The 19,977-nt window shown below is 32.1% G+C and overlaps 2 protein-coding genes across 2 annotated transcripts; both read right to left on the bottom strand.

The window, feature by feature from the left end:
* Window positions 1-1,858: 1,858 nt before the first annotated feature.
* Window positions 1,859-6,600, bottom strand: LOC111392963 (probable fructokinase-7). Its single transcript, XM_023018377.1, has 7 exons — window positions 6,299-6,600; window positions 5,342-5,559; window positions 4,440-4,652; window positions 4,157-4,354; window positions 3,882-4,022; window positions 2,816-2,932; window positions 1,859-2,322 (listed from the first exon to the last, which is right to left on the bottom strand). The coding sequence occupies exons 1-7, from the start codon at window positions 6,318-6,320 to the stop codon at window positions 2,188-2,190; spliced, it is 1,044 nt and encodes a 347-aa protein (XP_022874145.1). The 5' UTR covers window positions 6,321-6,600; the 3' UTR covers window positions 1,859-2,187.
* A 7,065-nt stretch (window positions 6,601-13,665) lies between these two features.
* On the bottom strand, window positions 13,666-14,897 carry LOC111403853. Its single transcript, XM_023032486.1, has 3 exons — window positions 14,633-14,897; window positions 14,049-14,537; window positions 13,666-13,973 (listed from the first exon to the last, which is right to left on the bottom strand). The coding sequence occupies exons 1-3, from the start codon at window positions 14,895-14,897 to the stop codon at window positions 13,666-13,668; spliced, it is 1,062 nt and encodes a 353-aa protein (XP_022888254.1).
* Between the last annotated feature and the right edge of the window lie 5,080 nt (window positions 14,898-19,977).

Genomic DNA, 19,977 nt, shown 5'->3' with positions numbered 1-19,977 from the left:
GAAATTTAGATATCCTCAATAACTAGTTGATTTTAAAAGATTTCATTAAGTAGATAGATTTTGAAAGATTTCAAGGTAAAAATATAAGTACAAAGAATCAATAACAATTTTAATCCAAACTTAAAAATTTCACAACATTTCTCACCTCTCTCCATATTTGCTCCCCTCTCTCTCCCCCCTCTCCCCCCCCCACATCTTCAACAAGATTTTCTTCTTCTTTCTATCTCATATTTCTCTACTGTGAAAAGATCGTGTATTATAACTTTTCAGTTGATGATAATTTATGAAAGATTACTATTTTTTGTTGAATATTGGGTGTGATTTTTTATTGAACTTATTTTTTCTTATTGAAGCTATATATTGTTTATTATTTTATAGATGTGCTGAAAATTATCATGGTAATTTACGATTTTCAGTATGCATACTGGAACAACTTCGTCTTTCAAGTTCTGTACCCTATCCCTTTTTCTTGGGAAGAGTTGTGTGTTTTCTATATATACCTGCAAATCCTAGCCAAGACATGTGAGGATGGTATCCTACAAGTTTTTCTTTTGTGTCTACATGGTCAATGAGAATTCTGGGGGTATGAAATTAATTGCCTTGTGGTCATGTATGTGTACATCTGTGTGTTTGTATCTCACAAGGTTGGGGTCTTTTGAACTAATTCATATTGATTACGACTTTGATTATTTAACACTACATATTTTTGTCCTCTCCCACTCTCACATTTTGTTGAATATTTGGTGTATTTTTTATTGAAACTATGTTATAATATTCAATGTTTAACAAACAATTGAACAAGGATTTGATCATTTTCTGTGATTTATTAACGTGCATATGTGTAAGAATGAGTTGTTAAAGAAGAAGTAAAAATTTGTGGCTTATGTTAAGCATATTTATAAATTTTACGCAGAATCTTTAAAATCCATGAAAATATTTTAAAATCTACAAAATAGAAATCCATTCAAATCTTATGAAATCTATTAAATTCTATCAAATTTCACACAATCCATGAGAATTTATAAATATTAATAAATCTATTAAATTCTGAAATGGGGACACTCCCGTTAATATACATGCAGTGAGGTCCAATGAGAAAACAATTATAGAGTCTGTTTGAAAGTGATTTTTTTCTAAAAAAATTGATTTTTTGACCGTTATTTTACTATTTCAACCCTTATATTTCACTTCTTTACTCATAGATGAACCCCACTTTTCTTCTAACGGTCAAAAAATCAATTCTTAAAATTACTCTCAAATATGTTAATATAATATTCTATTTCAAAACAACCTTGTTAAAGTAATAGAAAGTAATAGACTCGATAACAGAGATGATACGTGTCAAAATATATAATCGAATAGTTAAAAAAAAATATATAAATAAATAAAAATCATTCGATCCCACTCTGCCACCTCACCCTGTCTCCTTTCCCCCGTTAGTTGCCCCTAGGAGCATTATTCTATTTTCAAAACTCAGCCCCATGCGTGGCGGTCCGTGGGGCCCCTACAATTGAATGAATAGTCCCAAACTTTGCATCCATTATTGAATAGGTGAAGAGCCTACTCAAAAAGATAAGGAAGTTCGATTCGTGCTTGATACACTTGGAAGGATCGAAAATTTTTCACTAACTCATTTCTCGTTACTTCTAGCATTCCATCTCATTTAATAATTTTAAACAATTAGAGAATAAACAAATTTATCTATTTAGATTTATTTTTTAACTCGTTCCTTTACTTATATATCAAATTCAATTTTTCATCGAAGACGAGGGGAACTCAATTTTATTCCTACGTATATTGACCATGACATGCAGTCTCCTTCAAGAATGAAAAATGGAAAAAATGCAGAAGGATGGACTTCAGATGCTTGTTAACCTTCCAATGGCGCAATCTCCACATTCAATCACATGTTCACACTTTATTTACTTGTATCACTTCCTGACTGCATTAATCCTGAAACTGATTTATAATGCAAAGAAGAACATCATCTGGTACATCTAGACAATTCTAAGATCCCAGGATGTTACAAAAATTTTATTCTAGCATAATTTTCTGTTTCCTCGTGATTCATCAGAGATCTTTCCCCTATCTACCCACAAAACATAGATACAAGCAGTCAAGTTCTGTGATCACTTATCGAAAGAAAAGTGAAGGGGGGGGGGGGGGGGGGGGTGCGTTTTTTATTTCTTATGCAGCGGCTTTTGCTATTATTTGCTGGACTGCCTGTTTTGTAGGCAGGGCAGGAATAGCTCCATTTGCTGTCACAGTGAGGGCACCACAAGCATTGGCGAAAAAGAGAGCCTCTCTTAACCGATTCTCGTCCTGCAAGAGTTGCATCAAATGTTATATATCTCTAGAAATAAGATGCAATGTTTTATATTCCAACAAATGCCAATGTGTTTATTTAGATCCACATTCCAAATTCTTTTCCTCCCTAATAGTTTAAACTTTTAAATGAGGAGGTTTAGCAAGCAAAGATCCCACCTCAAATGAAAATTAGACAGGGTTAGGCCTCCGAATAAAGAATTGAATCTGGCTTGCACATGAGGAACTTTTGAAGATAAGATGTGAATAAATATTTCTCCATTCTAGAAGCTTAACAGCTTTTAGACGAGGTGTTCACAGGCCAGCTGCTTAGGTTTAGAACTAGGATCCTCGTGGGAATCAGAATTAAATTTCTTTTGGATATTAGAAAATATAAAGAACATCTAATCTTTCTGGCAGATGATTAAACCTAATAAATTCATTGGAAAGAAGATGCAACCCAACAATATCATTGAAGTTATGCCAGATAACTTATTTGATAAGATAGTACCTGATAAAGATTCATATCAGAAGCTAAACAATATAGAAATCCACCAACAAATGCATCACCAGCACCAGTTGTGTCGATCGGTTTGACTTGAACACCATGAACTCTTCCCTTAAATTGCTGCAAGGGAAGTCGGTTTATCTTGAAGTGTACTTAATTATTTACGAAAAGCATATTTTCCATTCAAAACTATCTGATTTGATTAGTTGGACTTGATGAAACATCTATACATATGTGAAGATGAATAGCCTTTTCATGGCTACCAGTTTTCTGATTTACGAAAAACATATTTTCCATTCAAAACTATCTGATTTGATTAGTTGGACTTGATGAAACATCTATACATATGTGAAGATGAATAGCCTTTTCATGGCTACCAGTTTTCTGATTTACGAAAAACATATTTTCCATTCAAAACTATCTGATTTGATTAGTTGGACTTGATGAAACATCTATACATATGTGAAGATGAATAGCCTTTTCATGGCTACCAGTTTTCTGATTTACGAAAAACATATTTTCCATTCAAAACTATCTGATTTGATTAGTTGGACTTGATGAAACATCTATACATATGTGAAGATGAATAGCCTTTTCACGGCTACCTGTTTTCTGAGCACAGCCCTCAAAACTAGTTTCATCTATGGAGAAAAATCAGGCACACACTTTAACTGCTGAAAAGATGAGCATGTCATTTGCCTAACTGCTATTTTATTTTTCAATAGAATGGAAAGAAAACGGATGCAGCAAATCGACTGGGTGCTTCCAGCGGAAACCTTGAATTTAGTAGCATAAGCAAATTCTCTCTTATAATGGATATGGAGCATGCTCAGCTAAGCTTAAAAGAGTAACCTATTGTTTCCAACATGTATTTTTTTTTTTTTTTTTAAGTAAAAATAGTCAGTTTAAATGTAACTCTTACCTGTCAAATAATTAACATTGTTACCAGTAAACAAAGTTATTAACTTCTTAAAAAATTACTTATATACTTATAGGCAAACTTTGAAAGCTTAGCCAAAACATGCTCACAGTTAAGATTTGCAGTAGTAGTAAAGTTGTAAAACTATACCTTTGTGTAATATCTGCAGCCAGCCTTTCCTTCACTTACTAGCAATAAACGAAGATTAGGATGAAAAAGCTTCTTCAACACCACATCATCATCATTTGGATCATCACCTTCAGTCAGGAATGTAATCTCCTCCTCACTTATCTATCAGATTATAAGAGCCTGGTTATCTATGAATGTGAACAGCAGATCTTATGATGAAGAAAGTGTACTAAATTAAACACCATCCATAATACTTCACAACTTCACAAAAGGGTAGCTGATGATAAAATAAGAACCTTTATAACGTCTGCCTGGTTCCATATGCTCATTATCTCCTTTCGAGCAGCTTCTTCTGAAGGCCACAAGGGCAATCTCAGATTTGGGTCATAAGAGAGGATGCTACCAGACTTCTTGGCAATAGCCATTGCAGAAAGCTGTGTTGACCTACATGGTTCTTTGATCAAACTAATTGAACCATAGTGAAAGATGGATGCCTGCATTAAAATATATAACTAATTAAACTATTATCGGCATATCTTCTGCTCGATCCTTAAATATAGAGGGCTACAGAAATCACACCTTCTTAATAAAGTCTATATCAATTTCTGACTCACGAAGAAGCATGTCAGCACTAGGATTACGGAAAAACATGAATTCACGCTCACCATCGGCTCTGAGAGTAACAAATGCCAGTGCAGTCCTTGCATCGGGATCATACCGCACACCAGAGATATTAACTTTGCTTTCTTTTAATATGTCAGCTAGCATATGCCCGAATTCATCCTCTCCTACCTAAGAGATAAATTCTTTTGTTTCCTTAACCTTTAAAATCGTGTAATATAGTAATGGACATATACTGGTCTCAAATAAAGATAAGGAGCCACTGACAATGTAAAGCACAGTACTTTGTCTACCATGTTGAAAAGGAAAAATTAACAAATGGATTCATGAAAAATTGATATTGATCATAGGCCACAAGGTAAAATGGTCAAAAGTGTTACATCATCAAAATCACATGTCAAAATATGTCTACACAAGACTTTTTTACACTATTGGTGTGTTTGGTAAAGTGAATTGGACAGTGTTAGAGGAAAAAATGTATTGTTGAGTCTAGTCCAATATTGTGTGGCCAAACATGCGCTTAAAGTCATGCAGAGTGATAGACATAATTACATGCGATATCTTTTGAGAAAAGTACAGTAAGGTCAAACATGTTTAATATATGAACTGACTCTTCTATCATTAACAGTTATTCACTTAAATGGTGCTTAATAAGTTTCTTATTCTTCATGCTTTAAAAAGAATCAGACTACACTTCATCCTATGGTAACTCTAGGTTGTTTAAAGAAGGATTTTTTAAGTAAGAAAACACCATGCCTTCAACCATTCATTTTTCTCTTAAAAGATTGGGAATGCAATATTATCAGAGAAACTGGGTGGTTATGACATTAAAGTTCTTAAAGACAAAGGGAATAATGTACCTTGCCAATAAACGCAGAGGAACCTCCCAACTTCGCTATACAAACAGCAACATTAGCTGGAGCACCACCTGGAGCTTTTTTGAAGGCAGGAGCTTCAGCAAGTGAAACTCCACCTACGGTCGGAACAAAATCTATCAACATTTCCCCAAAGCAAATGACAAGGGAACTCTCATCTACTGACCCTCCATTTATATTGGGGGAGAGACTTTGGAAACCACCTAAATGGAGTAGATGAATTCGGTCAAAGAATACAATATGCAATTTGATAATCTCCCAGCTCATGGCATATTACCGTGGACTGGATTGTATTAATAAAAAAAAGAAATTTGAAACCCATCAACTGTACTTCCAGTGGAAACCAACACCGTGTACCAAACATATCTTGATTATACTCAGAGCTGTGTGTTTAAAGGATTGATATTTTAAACTATAAGATAGGATTGAATTAGAAATTTCCTGAGAGATTTAAATTTCAGACGTAAAATTCTTGATCTCCTGAACTGCAAAATTTTAAAATACATGGGGGCTTATAGTCTTTCTCGAAAATTGATTAATCAAGAACACCACGCAATTTGAACAATCCAGAGAATTTTTAATTCAACAAATTCATTCGACTAAAAAGGCCTCCAACGTAATGAACAAAAAGGAAAAATGCAAAAGACCAATTCTTTACAAATTATAGTATTAAATTAGAAAACATAAAGAAAATATTTCAATCAACAATGATAAGATAATCCAACACCAAGAAAACATAAATTATCACGATATGGTCGAATTAAGAGCTAAGAAAGTAAACCCAAATGTGAATTACACAATACGGAGCATCCAAGAAAACTGTGATCTTGATCAAGATTCAAAGATCTAATAACTACACAAGATCTAACAACTACACAAACAATTACTGTACTTTGATGAAATTAACAACGAGAAGCAGATGCTATAAAAAAAATGATGAACCTGAAATGGGATTTTCAGCCATGTTTTTGTAAGTTTCAATTCAGTAATAGGCAGTTCTTGAAAGAAAATTGTGAGCTTGGGATCTATCGCCAAGAAAATAGCGCACACAAACACAAATTAGGGAGAGAGAGATGGAGGGAAGGAGTGCAGGTGCTTTAATTAAAGAATAAAAAGGCGAGAAGAGGAAGGAAAATGAAAATTGGCCTGTATCAAATTTCGGAGATAGCAGAGAGGAAGGGCAGTGAAATTTGCTCTCACGGAATGCGTTGTTTGTCTATTTCGACTAGATTAGATTCTGCCATCCCTCGTAATATTTTACTTTCTTATGATCACCAAAATGTGTTTATGGACTTATTTGAACCACATTATTTTTAAAAAAATATATTTTTTTAACAGTGATTTGAAATAATTTTAATCGCACATTTTTTAATAAAATAATATAATACGTAAATTTAAAATTTTTTCTTATTTTTTAACCACACATTTCACGTTGATTTAAGATCAATAATGCATTTTTTTCTAGAATGTGACTCAAACATGGGCTATATATAGAAATAATCTCCAAATCATTGATATTTAGTTCATCAATCACATAACATATGATTCATCATTATAATTAATTAATATATCAAGTAGTATCGATATTTAAAAGATTATTTTTATACTGAAATCCCATTTGAAATCCATTTTTGTAAGAATGAGAATAAAAAATATAGTCGTTACGGGACCCACACAAGAGATAGAAAGTCAAATATGGTGGTTTAATGTGATGGATAACAATCATATTTTTCATTTTTGTAGCTAAAGAATGATGATCAAACTGGAACTTAAATTATTTGTCGAGTAGTAAATTATTTCCGAAGAAAGTCTCGGTACTTAGAAGATCATTTATATAATTAAATTATTTATCAGGTAACAAGTTGATTCGGAAGAAATACATTAGCATTTGCACTATTAAAACTTGAGGATACAGGTGAATTTCCAAATGCCAAAAAAAATAAAAATAAAATTCAATCTTAAACCATTGAAATTGGTCAAATCTCTATTAGCATGTCGCGCTTGTGCGAATTTGAAGTGGGGTACATATGTACGAGGATCGTGTTGATTTAGCATAGATTTAGATGTTCGTCATTGAAGATTGAAGATTGATTAATTTGCCTGAGAGAGTGGTAACGTTTGCTTTTAAGTCCATTTCTCGGCCAACTTATCAATTTTTTTATTTTTTATTTTTTTGTCTACGGAAAAAGAATATCCGGGATTTAAAATTTTATATAAACAAATTCTAGTAAAAAATATTTTAAAATAACTCACTTTTCAGGATAGAAATATTTTAATAAAACATTCATCTCGAAATTCAAATATATATATATATATATATATATATATATATATATATATATATAGTAAAAAATATTTATAAATAAATCACTTTTCAAGATAGAAATATTTAATAAAACATCCACTCTTTGCACTTTTCAGAATACTAATGGCATGCTCACGCAATGCACGGATTGATCTTTTTTTTTTTTTTTTAATGTAACGTTAGCGTGTTGAGTGTTCAAAAGAAATATTAACATTTTGTAAAGGTCCAACTTTATTAAATATGGCAAATGCAATAATGATTTCATGGAATTATTCTTCACTTGTACCAATTTCCCCGATTCCACACATTTATCATAAAGCATTTTAACGAAAACAAATGATTTATGTGGAAGATCGGACAGAAAATATTGAGAAGGAATTTTCATATTTCAAATTCTTAAAAAAAGAATTGAAAAAGTGTGCACACAGAAACGCAACAAAACCTAAGAAAATCACAATGAATAAAAAAACACAATAGTAAAATTTTATTTTTTATTAACTTGGTCAAATGACAGTTGTTGCAGTTATATTTTACAATATGCTAATAAAAGAGTTACGCAATGGATGTAACAAATATTTATGTTGAGAAGAACAACATTGCAAGTTTTCTTTTTAATTGCTTTCCTGGCTATCCAATCAATTGAATGAGAAGTTGGAAAATAGTATATAGTGTACAGGGCAATAAACAAAATTCAGGAGTAGTAGAGATTATGCATTCAGAAAGTTATACGCCTTGGGATTGATGATCAAGAGATCATCTCCCACGATCTGCACTTGAGCTCCAATTTGACCAGTTGAACTGTGGGTCTCTAAAATCACTACCCTAAAACCAGTTCCACGAAATTAGAATGTTGTAAAGGCCAAGCAAACATAGCATAAGCCCAATAAGATAATGAACGATTTTCTAGGAAAATGCATGTGTGAAAGAACAAATTTCTATGGTTCCCTGTGAACATTAAAATTGACGGAAAGAGGAACTATATTACCTTCCTAGGATCATTCGTTAGTGTATCCAGTATATCCTCTGATCCATCCCTACCAGTAGCAATGTGAAAAAGTGTCAACTTTTCCTGCCCTATAGCATCAGGTCTCAATTAAAAATCACATCATATTGAACGAGGATGCACCTCCATTCCAAAACATAAAATGAAACTATGATTGTTTGCAAAACTCTAAATTTCACTAAAATAGTTTGTCTTCCAAGAGGAAATATAACCGTAAAAGGAACAAATCAAATTGAAGATGATTAATCGAGGGCGTTCCTATACTCAAGCAATGTTTGCTAACCGTAAAAGGAACAAACCAAACCGAAGAGGATCGATCGAGGGTGTCAATATACTCCAACAATGGCTGTGGAACCTTCTTTTGAAGAAGATGACTTTACTTGTTAATCTTGCTCTCAATTTAAATCATCTGAACCTATGAGAACCCTAGAGTGACCAAAAACAACTCTAACTCGAGACATAGGTGGTCAGCCAAAGATGTACAACTGTTGCCATCATCCTCGTCATTATCACTATTTTTGCGAGAGTGATAAATAGCATCTATTGTGGTTCAATGATTGAATTCAGCACCTCTATCCAATGGATGGATGGAGTCTATCTCGTGTCCCCTCGTACTTCTAAGGGGTCGAACATTCCCTACCGAACCAAATGCCTGTAAAAAGAGAGATTAATGAAATTGCGAATAATTCCTGCTTCAAAACAATATGAAAACTGTAATAAGATGGATTGGCCATTTATGCAGAAAATTAATACAAGTATTGGCACATTTACTCAAATACATTTTATTCTATAAGAACCATTAATCATATGACCAAAGTGCTGGTAAAACGTACGAATGACAATTGTCTGTAGTATTTTTAAAAATTACAATCTATTGTGGTGGAAGCAAATATTTGTTGAAGGGATGGACTATGGAGTGAATCACGATAATACCAAAAATTTGGAATCCTATTGGTTCTCTCCACAGTGAAAGAAAAGTAGTGCAAAGAAAAATTTCCCCTTCAAAAAATATTCTAACAGTGTATAACCACTTTCCACTAAAATTTTCAACAGTAGATCTACAATTGAAAGGTAAATAAAACAAAATATCGTTAAGGCATCACAATTGCAAAACATCCACTTGTACCCAATAAAGGGAGACTGATTAACACATACCAAGATCAATATCCAAAAGCGTGCCAGGTAATTTAGATGCATTCCATGTATATAGTTAAAGCTTCCAACTTAAGATGATTGAATTTAAGCTCGTATTCGATGCAATTCCCACTCCACCTCAATACTTACGTGGTATCATTTCTAGAAGCAATAAGGAACGGAATTCTAATCAACCAAAATTCTGTAATTCCATAATTTCATCGAAGATTCCTAGTCACAGTTGCCAAGCAAAGAAAATTGTTATCAGAAGACTGTTATCAAATTGAATTTCTACAAGCTAAGTAGAAGTGGTGCCCAACACATCGATAAAGAAGCCAAATGCAAATCTTTGGTAGAAATTAGAATAAAATCACCAATACAAGAGAAAAAAAATGCTCCTTTCTTTTAAGTAAAGCAAATCTGGATCCCAAGGAATGAATTATCTGCAAAGAAAGAAGATGCATCCACACAATTTATACATATAGCAAACAAAATTCAATTTTCACATGGTATATACTATAGGTAGAGCGATTAGGGCAACAAAAACACGCAACAATGTTATATAGGAGAGGAATCATGCAAGGAGACAGATATGGAAGCGAATAAACTAATGCATATTAGACAAACCTAGATCAAAGCAACCACAAAATGGTTAATTAACTATAATTATAAAAGCATCAAATCACATGACCCTGACATCCAATTCAATTGAAATGTCGAGATAAGGGAAAAAAATCCAAAGAAATAAAAAAATGGATAGGAAAATTTTCATCTGCAAAATAGCATTAGGTTAGTAGGTCACTTTTCAAGTAATTCAAAGTATGCTAAAATTAGGTTGATAATAAATCTAATTTCTTCTTATTGGAGATGATGATCCTAAGAATCAGAAAAATGGGATATTCATACTAATTCATTCTTGAAGCGATTTATTAATGGTTATAATAGTCTTTAAACTTTGATCATGAGATACAATACCCCATAGTGCAATGCCCCCACAATCAAAATAAAGTCTTCCATTTTGAGATTTCTTTGATCTCGAAACTTTACAAATCATCTACATTATTAGTCTGTTTAAAAAATAAACCCCTGAAGTTGTCCTATTATCAACAACATAAATCTTGGCCATAAGCTTATTGTCCATAAGTTGTGTATCATGTTAAATTGATTAGTTAATAGCTCGGATAACTTACCATTAAGGAGGCATTTTGCAGAAGAATGAATGAATGAAATGCAATATAAATATCCACAGATGGCGACTCCCACAGCAAAATAAAATATTTTCTTATTGGCAGTTCTGGGTATGAAAGCTAACTTCAATGTGTTAGCTAGCTCAAAAAGCCGATATGCTACCTATACCGATTAACCAAACACAAACAAAAATGTTGAAGGAAAAAAAAAAAGTATCAATTAAATATAATCGAAAGATAAAGTAATAATTTACTCGCCAAAATGGCAGTTTGGAGCATGAAGTGAAGTTTAGCAAAGGATAGTTCGGAATCAAATAAACTAGCCATTTGGGTTTCCCAGCTAGGCATGCTTGACCTGCACAAGTGTAAACAAAATCTAATGACACCTCCATTAATTTAGCTTCTAATGAATTTTCATGTTAGTTAAGGCACAGGGCCCCTTACAAATTCAATATTAGGACCCTTTTTGCAACTTATGTTCCTCTTTAAAAATGTTTATTTGGTTAAATTTATGTTTCAACAGGTGTAAAATGGTAGGATTTAAGATAAAAATGACAATATTTTGTTGCATCTACAATGTAGTTAACCTGCCGCGTAAAAGAAAAAGGTTATATTCATGCACAAATAGAAAGAAGTGAATAAAATAGACATTTACATGTAAATTACTGTCCCTTGTGCAATTGAAAAGGCTATGTAGTTGATGACTTAAAATCAAACTGATATAGAACTTATGCAAAAAGGGTCAATCAAAAATTCCGAAGTTGCTGACAAGAATTCAACAATATAAACACTAGGGAAAAGAGAAGCAAACAACGAAGGAGATCTTTGAGAAAACTTTTCAGTTAAGTCTTGTTACACATGAATTTGTTAAAGCATTCTAACAAAAGTTCTTCTCACCCAGAAAGGACATAGGTGATATCAGAAAATGAGAATACACAGTTTGGACAAGTCAATTGAAAACTTCAGGACATTCACTATGGAAATCCATGATGTGTATGGATGAAGCTTGTATGTAACCTTGTCCAACTTATAGATGAATTCATTTCCGTTATTTCTTCACTTCAACTCTACAACACAGCACACAAAGGTAAAACAAAAGCCATGACACTCTTGAAAATAATGTACAATACATATAATGTTCTAGAGAGCGAAGAAATAACATTTCTTAAGATAGAGCGATGAAATAAATGAAAGGAAAGTGCATGATTATAGAAAAATGGAGTACTTCTTCGTTCCAAACCTACCATTGAAATTTTCCCCAAATATAATACCTGATACAATACATAGATAAAGTGCAAAATTAGCTACATAGGAATAGCTAAAATTAAGAAATTTCACTAATTCTAGGCATATTCTAGGCCACCGAATAATATACCATTTAAGAGAAGTCTTTCTATATATATACACACACACATACCTTTTTTAGTGGTAAAAAGGAACAGCTCAGCTACAGGAGCATCAACAACAATTTTTTGAGTCATCATTTTTAAATATGCCTTTGCAAGATGATGAAAGCACGGTACTTCAAATGCCTGGTATCATTGTAGAATGTAAATTCATAATAATAAAACAAATATTTCAAGAATGTAAATAAGATGTTCAGGTGAATTTATTCACCAACTACCAATTTTTTTGTTGATGTCTTGTGTTAGAATCACAAGCGCAACCCCAGCCTTGAAATATTGTCTGATGTGTCCCCTGTTTTCACTTTTCATGGCAAGGATTGAAGCTAAATTTTTATCTTTACTCGTTCATTGAAGAAGATAGCACTGAAACAATTTGATTTAAGATTTTCTATAAATGTATAAACGAAAGAATTTCTTTATATACAACATTTTTAGTACATGTACTTTGTAAACTTTCATTGCTTGATGGGCTAAGTAGAACTTTGAGACACTTGCTCATTTTAGCCCTTGATAATACTACATAAAGCTGGCCATGGCAAAAAACAAGTTCTGGAAGATATAATCCAACAAAATCAAGTATTTGTCCTTGTGCTTTATTTATTGTCATTGCAAAGCACGGCCAAATTGGAAATTGAGTTCTTTTAAATGGAATTGAAGATTTATCATTTTCAAGCGGTATAAAAGGGATTCTTGGTAAGAAGACATGTTTTCCCAAATATTCACCAGACATAATTTCAGCAAGAATTACATTTTTTTGAAATTTTCGACAAGTGAGTCGTGTTCCATTGATTAATCCTTCAAAATGGTTGATATTCCGTAATAACATTATAGGACAGTTTACTTTAAGGATCAATTCATGTGGTGGAATACCATTTGAAGTCAAACTATTGAGTAAATCTTCTTACAAGCTTTGTTCTGATTTATCAATTACTTCATCAAAGCTATAATATGTAAAAATTTCTTTAGGAATCTGTTCTAATAATATCTTATTAATATAATCAACAGATTCATTTCTAGGAGTAAGAATAGCTCGATTTGCCATCATATGTAAATTGTCAGCATGAGTTTCTATATTTGGAAAGACATGATGTATTAAATATTTTAAAGGTGTTATTTCATCCTTGAATGGTATAATTATATTATTTGGAAGCTCGATACACTTACAAGTATGTTGCTCCTCTGTTCCATTTCTAATTCTTAACAAGTAATCACAAAAAAATAGGATCAAACTTTGCCCTCATATTCTCAATTAATGGTAGATGTAAATGCGAAGGCTATAATTCAGAGAATACTAAGCTAGCTTTCATTATATCTTCCTTTTTCCCTCTTGATACCACCGGTAAAACTTGCTGAAAATCCGATTGTTTGCTAACCGAGCAGCTTACATCACCAACTATTTCTAAAGGAATTTTAAACCTCGAATGAGCAGTTCGACCTCTAGGTAAGAGAGATGCAACTATTCTAGAAGATGCAGTTGTCAAAGCAATTGAATTTTGAGACATCACAGCAGCTAATAATGCTTTATACAAAATGTTTTTGCTCGTTCCTCCTGGACCATCAATGACGAAGGCACCACTTAATCCTGATGTTATTTTTTCCATTATCGTATTGTATGCAAATTGTTATTTGTTATTTATCCTTGTTGCACAAGCATTACCTCCCTTAATATCCAAATTCGTTGTCTCATCTTCAATCATTCTCCTCAATCTATCATTCTCGTTCATATTTACATTGTATGGTACCATTTGATAGTCATTTATATTTTTGCCTAAAGATTCTAAGATACAACTAATTTCCTCTAGAGCTTGTACTTCACCAACTTTTGAAGGTATATTTTCATGTACATAATCATCAATCATATAACATTTGAATTTATCCCATAATAGCTTTGGATTATTAGGGCTGCAAAGCACAAGAAGTGTGGCAAAGAGACGTCTTAAAGAAATAGGCATTTGGTAAACAATAGATTCAGATAGACATTCTTCATAATGATTATCTCCACTTATTAAACCATGCAAAAGTGCAGCTTCTCGATAGGTAAGAACAATAACTCTATTTGCAGTTCGTAAATCATGAAATGATGTTGACCCTCTAATATGGTTCATAAGAACACGGAGAAAATATCGTTCTCTTTCAGATGGATTTACTGTAACAATTCGTCCTATAACATTATGTTTTTTTCCTACGAGTCCAGATTTTCTTATTTGTAAACAAAATGTGTTGGAAAATCTCGATACAAACGTGTACGAGCAAACTCATCCACTTCATTCACTTGAAAGAATTTTGTTAACATTGTTTGTTTCGTATTTTCGTTCTCAATGATAGTAGACAAATCATCTTCATTGTTATATGTAACTTGTTGATGATTTTCAACATGAAGCTGTAAAGAATAGACTATCGGATAAATTTCAGGCAGATTGAATGAAAAAATTCTCCACATAGCTTCAGCTGGGGATATCCATCTAGCAGACTGGTAAACAGTAATTTCATCTATTTCTTTCTCCATTTCATTCGTATGAACTGAAAAATTAATACGATCATGCCCTTTATACACATATTTGTACAAGTATTTCACAACTTTAATAGAAAAACATATTTCAACATTAATGTGGCAATCAAATTTCGCACTTAAATGAGGGTTATATGGTACGACCCATCAATTGTTTAATATTTGGCCTCTAACTTGAATAGAAATACCATACGATGCTTATACAGTGTATATGAGCTCTGACCAAATATAGTTCTATCACAACAATCCTTAGGGTACTTATTTTTACAACCTTTATTTGCCTCCATGCATACATTTTTCGAATTAAGATTCCCACAGGGACCATGTATATTATGTTTAACGATAACAGAATGAAGATGAAGATATTTGTTTCTGTCAAGTATTTCACAGCAAACTATTCTATCAACCTCTTCGACATAAGAAATTTTATGGCCAGTATTAAAAATTAACAACATATGAACATGAGGGAGACCTCTTTTCTGAAATTCAATAACATATATATGTGCAACAACTAGGCCTAAAATACTTGCCTTGTATAAATCATGTTTCAACTTTTCTAATTTTGCTTTAAATATATGTACAATTAAATTCGGTCGATTTTGAACTTCATCATTCTTACATAGTTCATGTTTAATTTCTGGCCAATTTGAATTACATGTTATAGTTAAAAATATATATGATTTTCCATAATGTTGTACAATAGTCATTCCATCCAGGTATATTCTTAGCATGTCACGAGGATCACATGTGAAAGATTGTGGTAAAACAAATTTTCATCCAATTTTCCACCCTCTTTTTCCCCCTTTTGAACACTATCTACAATACATTGGTAAAGTTTAGCACGATTTTTTTTTTTATTATTGCGGAAATAATCCAATCTAGTAATTTCTATCTTAACATACATATCTACAACATATTGTTGCAATAATCTACCAGCATGAAGTAATAAAGACTTACCAAAAGGCCTGATTTGTAATTTGTATAAATAATATTCTCGGCATGAGACTTGAGTACGTTTGTTCGCTCCATTCAGTACTATATAACAAGAAGAAAAACAAGCTTGAATACTCATTTACAACGTTTATATTGCAAAAAATACATAACTATATAAAAAGGTACATTTGCAAAACTTGATTATCTTTTTCAATAAATTCAACTGCAGAAATAGTTGTGTCAAGGAGAACATCAGATTTCGGCATGTGTTGAGGCTGCGAGTATGTGCTTCTACATCTTTAAATGCCTTCATGCCAACCGAATTCCCCATATGAAAAGAGTAAGGGATATTGCAATGGATCATAACACCCATAATAGTAATGAACTCTATGTGAATCACCAGAATGTCCATATATAGTAATATAACGAACATAAACATTATTATTTTCATTATCTTCAACCCATATAGCAGCTACTTGAGATGCTGTAGGAGTATTGAAAACTCTTTCATCAAGTCCAGGATCACATCGTATTTGTATTTGATGGTCATGTAAGTTAGTCATATCACTCAAAGACCTAAAAAATTTACCATATGGATTTGTTTTCAAAATTTCGATTAAAACAATCAAAGTAGGTTCATCAAAATTAGATGATATTTTCATATGATTTTGAACTTCATTATCTGTATCGTAAGAATGTAATTGCATATAAGAAGGCGTATTATTATGGAGTACAAGTTGATTTACATAATGATGTACTTGTCCTTGAACCCTAAATGTGTAAATACCTTTATATGCTTTAAATAGGTCTTTATCATACTTCACACCAAATGAAGTGAAAGCAAAATGGTTATTATATGCCCTTGCAATTTTCTTGAATTCCATGCAGCTCAATTCGTTAGAAGTAAATAAATTATATAGTTCACTTCGTGAGTCAGGCATGAAAAGCTTTATTTTTCCATTAGAACAACAAAAATCTTTAATTTCTCGATAAAATTTACGAGCATTATAATGCTTAAAATAGATTGATGTTGGTAATACATAAGCAGCAGATGGCACATTCAATTAGGGTTGGACAAAACTCCCGAACCGAACCGATCGAACTGAACTCGAACCGAACTGAACCGAACGCGATAGTTCTTCTCAAATTAAATACCCGAACGGGCATTTGAATCAAGAATCGACGGGTATGGTTCGGTTCTCGGTTCAAGGCCAAGACCCGAAGAACCGAATCTCCGTAATTTTTTAATTAATTTATTTTAAATAAGTAAAATTATTTTATTTTTTCTAAATAAATTTGTTAACTAGATAATTTAGTTCAAACCACAAAAATATGATTTTCTTATTTCTAATATTCAGTTCAAAATCGACTTAATCAAATTGACCTCAATTTTATTCAAATCTGTTATTCTACTGTAATGTCGTTTCTATGGAAGAAAATCGAATTAAAACTTTACAATATCTCTCTTAATTATTTTGAGCTCGCTATCTTTCTCTTTCTGTGATTTAATAATCAAGTTTATGAAGAATTCAGTAAAAAGAGACGTGAAACACATAAGATTGAACTACGTTATTTTGAAAGAGCTAATATTAAATATATTATTAATTAAATTAACGTAACTTTGTATATATTAAAAAATTTAATTATAATATGGAACCGAATGGAACCGAACCTGAACAGTTCTGTAATTAAATTTGGACCCGACGATTCCACTTATTAAATACCCGAAAATTTCAGGTCGGTTCGGTTCTCGTCAGAACAGAATCGAACCGAACCATGTCCAGCCCTACATTCAATCCATTAAGAGTTCCTTCTAATTCAAAATTAGAAATATTATGTATTTTTTATTTGAAGTAGAAGCATGAGGATCGTGCTGCATCATAGATTCATGCAATTTGGCAACAGTAGAAGAATTATTTCCCAAGATCATAGGTTCATTTATCCTTTTACGTTGATCAATACACCCAGTTTTAAGTCTTTTTCGCCGATCTCTTTCTCTTTGACTTTGTTGTTGGCGAATGGAGGTGTTATATGGGTCTTTTTGACTACGAAATATATTGCCAGTGTTATCAAAAGCAGGGTCTTCATAAGCAAATGTTTCTGAAATATCCATCGCAAGAGTGAAAGAGACTATCGAATATTGAAATTCCAAGGTCAGCAGTACAAACTAAGAAAATGAAACAAAAACTATTAGAAAATTTGTATGATATACATGTAGGAAGGGTCAACTATAGAATAGAAGAAATGAATTAAAAGAAACTATTTTAGACATATGTAACCGTGCAAATTGTGTAAAAATGTAATAATTACATAACATTAATTGCACTCTCTGAAAATACAACCCGTAGAATAAAATTTGAACAAGATTGAACACAACAAGGTCATTTTGAAAAAAAATCTTAACATCACACTTATGATGCATTTACAGAAATAAACAAAGAAAATTTTTGAGATGAACAAACATTTGTATTCATGTGAACGTACACAAGCCAAAAAACAATGGAAAAGAAGAAGAAAAAGAAAAACACAGAACAACTAACAACGAGTAGGGCTGGACAAAACTCTCGAACCGAACCGATTGAACCGAACCCGAACCGAACAGAATCGAACCTGACGGTTCTTCTCAAATTAAATACCCAAACGGGTATTGAATCAAGAACCGATGGGTATGGTTCGGTTCTCGGTTCTAGGCCAAGATCCGAAAAACCGAATAAGAACCAAATCTCCGTAATTTTTTTAATTAATTTATTTTAAATAAGTAAAATTATTTTATTTTTTCTAAATAAATTTGTTAACTAGATAATTTAGTTCAAACTACAAAATATGATTTTCCTATTTTTAATATTCAGTTCAAAATCGACTTAATCAAATTGACCTCAATTTTATTCAAATATGTTATTCTACTGTAGTGTCGTTTATACGGGAGAAAATTGAATTAAAGCTCTACAACATCTCTCTTAATTATTTTGAGCTCGCTATCTTTCTCTTTCTGTGATTTTAATAATCAAGTTTATGAAGAATTCAGTAAAGAGAGACGTGAAACACATAAAATTGAACTACGTTATTTTGTAAGAGCTAATATTAAATATATTATTAATTAAATTAACGTAACTTTGTATATATTAAAAAATTTAATTATTACGGAACCGAATGGAACCGAACCCGAACGGTTCTGTAATTAAATTTGGACCACTTATTAAATACCCGAAAATTTCGGATCGGTTCGGTTCTCGTCGGAACCAAATCGAACCAGACCATGTCCAGCCCTAACAATGAGAGAGATTAAATTTGCTTATAAAATATGGAAAACATAATTGAATCCAAAGGATTGCATTGCTTGGAAATTATACAACGAGGGAAAAGTTCAAATCAAAAAACAAATATGAACATATCAGCTTGATCGCAAGTTCTTTTTCGTTTCAAATATTTACACCTGCAAGAGTAAATTAAAGAAATATTATTTTTTAAGAAAGGAAACAGAACAGAAGTCACCTTAACCACACCAAATTAAGAATTAAATAAAATGGTTATGTAAATAAAGTTCCCCGAACCAACCACTCCTAAATTTCCTTCCAAGCTTGAACTTTCCACTGACAACATGATCCATGGCAATTGATTCAATTAAATAACTCCCAAATTCTAACAATACCCCCACATATCACCCAAGTAAAAAAAATTCAAATTCCACAGTTACTTCAAATAAAAAGACTTAGAATACCACTGATTGACGACCGATAGTCACCACGAATCCCTTAAAAAGTATAAGCAAATTAAAGAAATTACCACATTGACAACACACAATATTTGAAGCTAAAATGATGAGAATTCGATACCTGAAAAAATATCATGGTGAAATATCTTCAGGCATTACAATATCTTCAGCTGGAGTTCATTCGTCATTAATGAAAACAAGGAATAGTTTATTTTCATGGTAAAACAGAAATAACAATTATGATGGTAGTGAAAAATGATAAGTAATAAATTATAACAAAATGAGTTACTATGGTTTCAAGAGTCAAGTACTTGTAAACTACTGATATTAGTTGAAAACTTGAAGCTATAGGAAGTTTGTAGAGCTAAAGTTAGCAAGAATATGTGAACCATCCAGCAAAATCTATTTTGTTTATAAATAAGTAATGTATTT

This window comes from Olea europaea, chromosome 1 (genome assembly GCF_002742605.1).
Source record: "Olea europaea var. sylvestris chromosome 1, O_europaea_v1, whole genome shotgun sequence".
NCBI classification, from domain to species: Eukaryota; Viridiplantae; Streptophyta; class Magnoliopsida; order Lamiales; family Oleaceae; genus Olea; species Olea europaea.
This window is presented reverse-complemented; position numbering and strand designations above follow the sequence as displayed.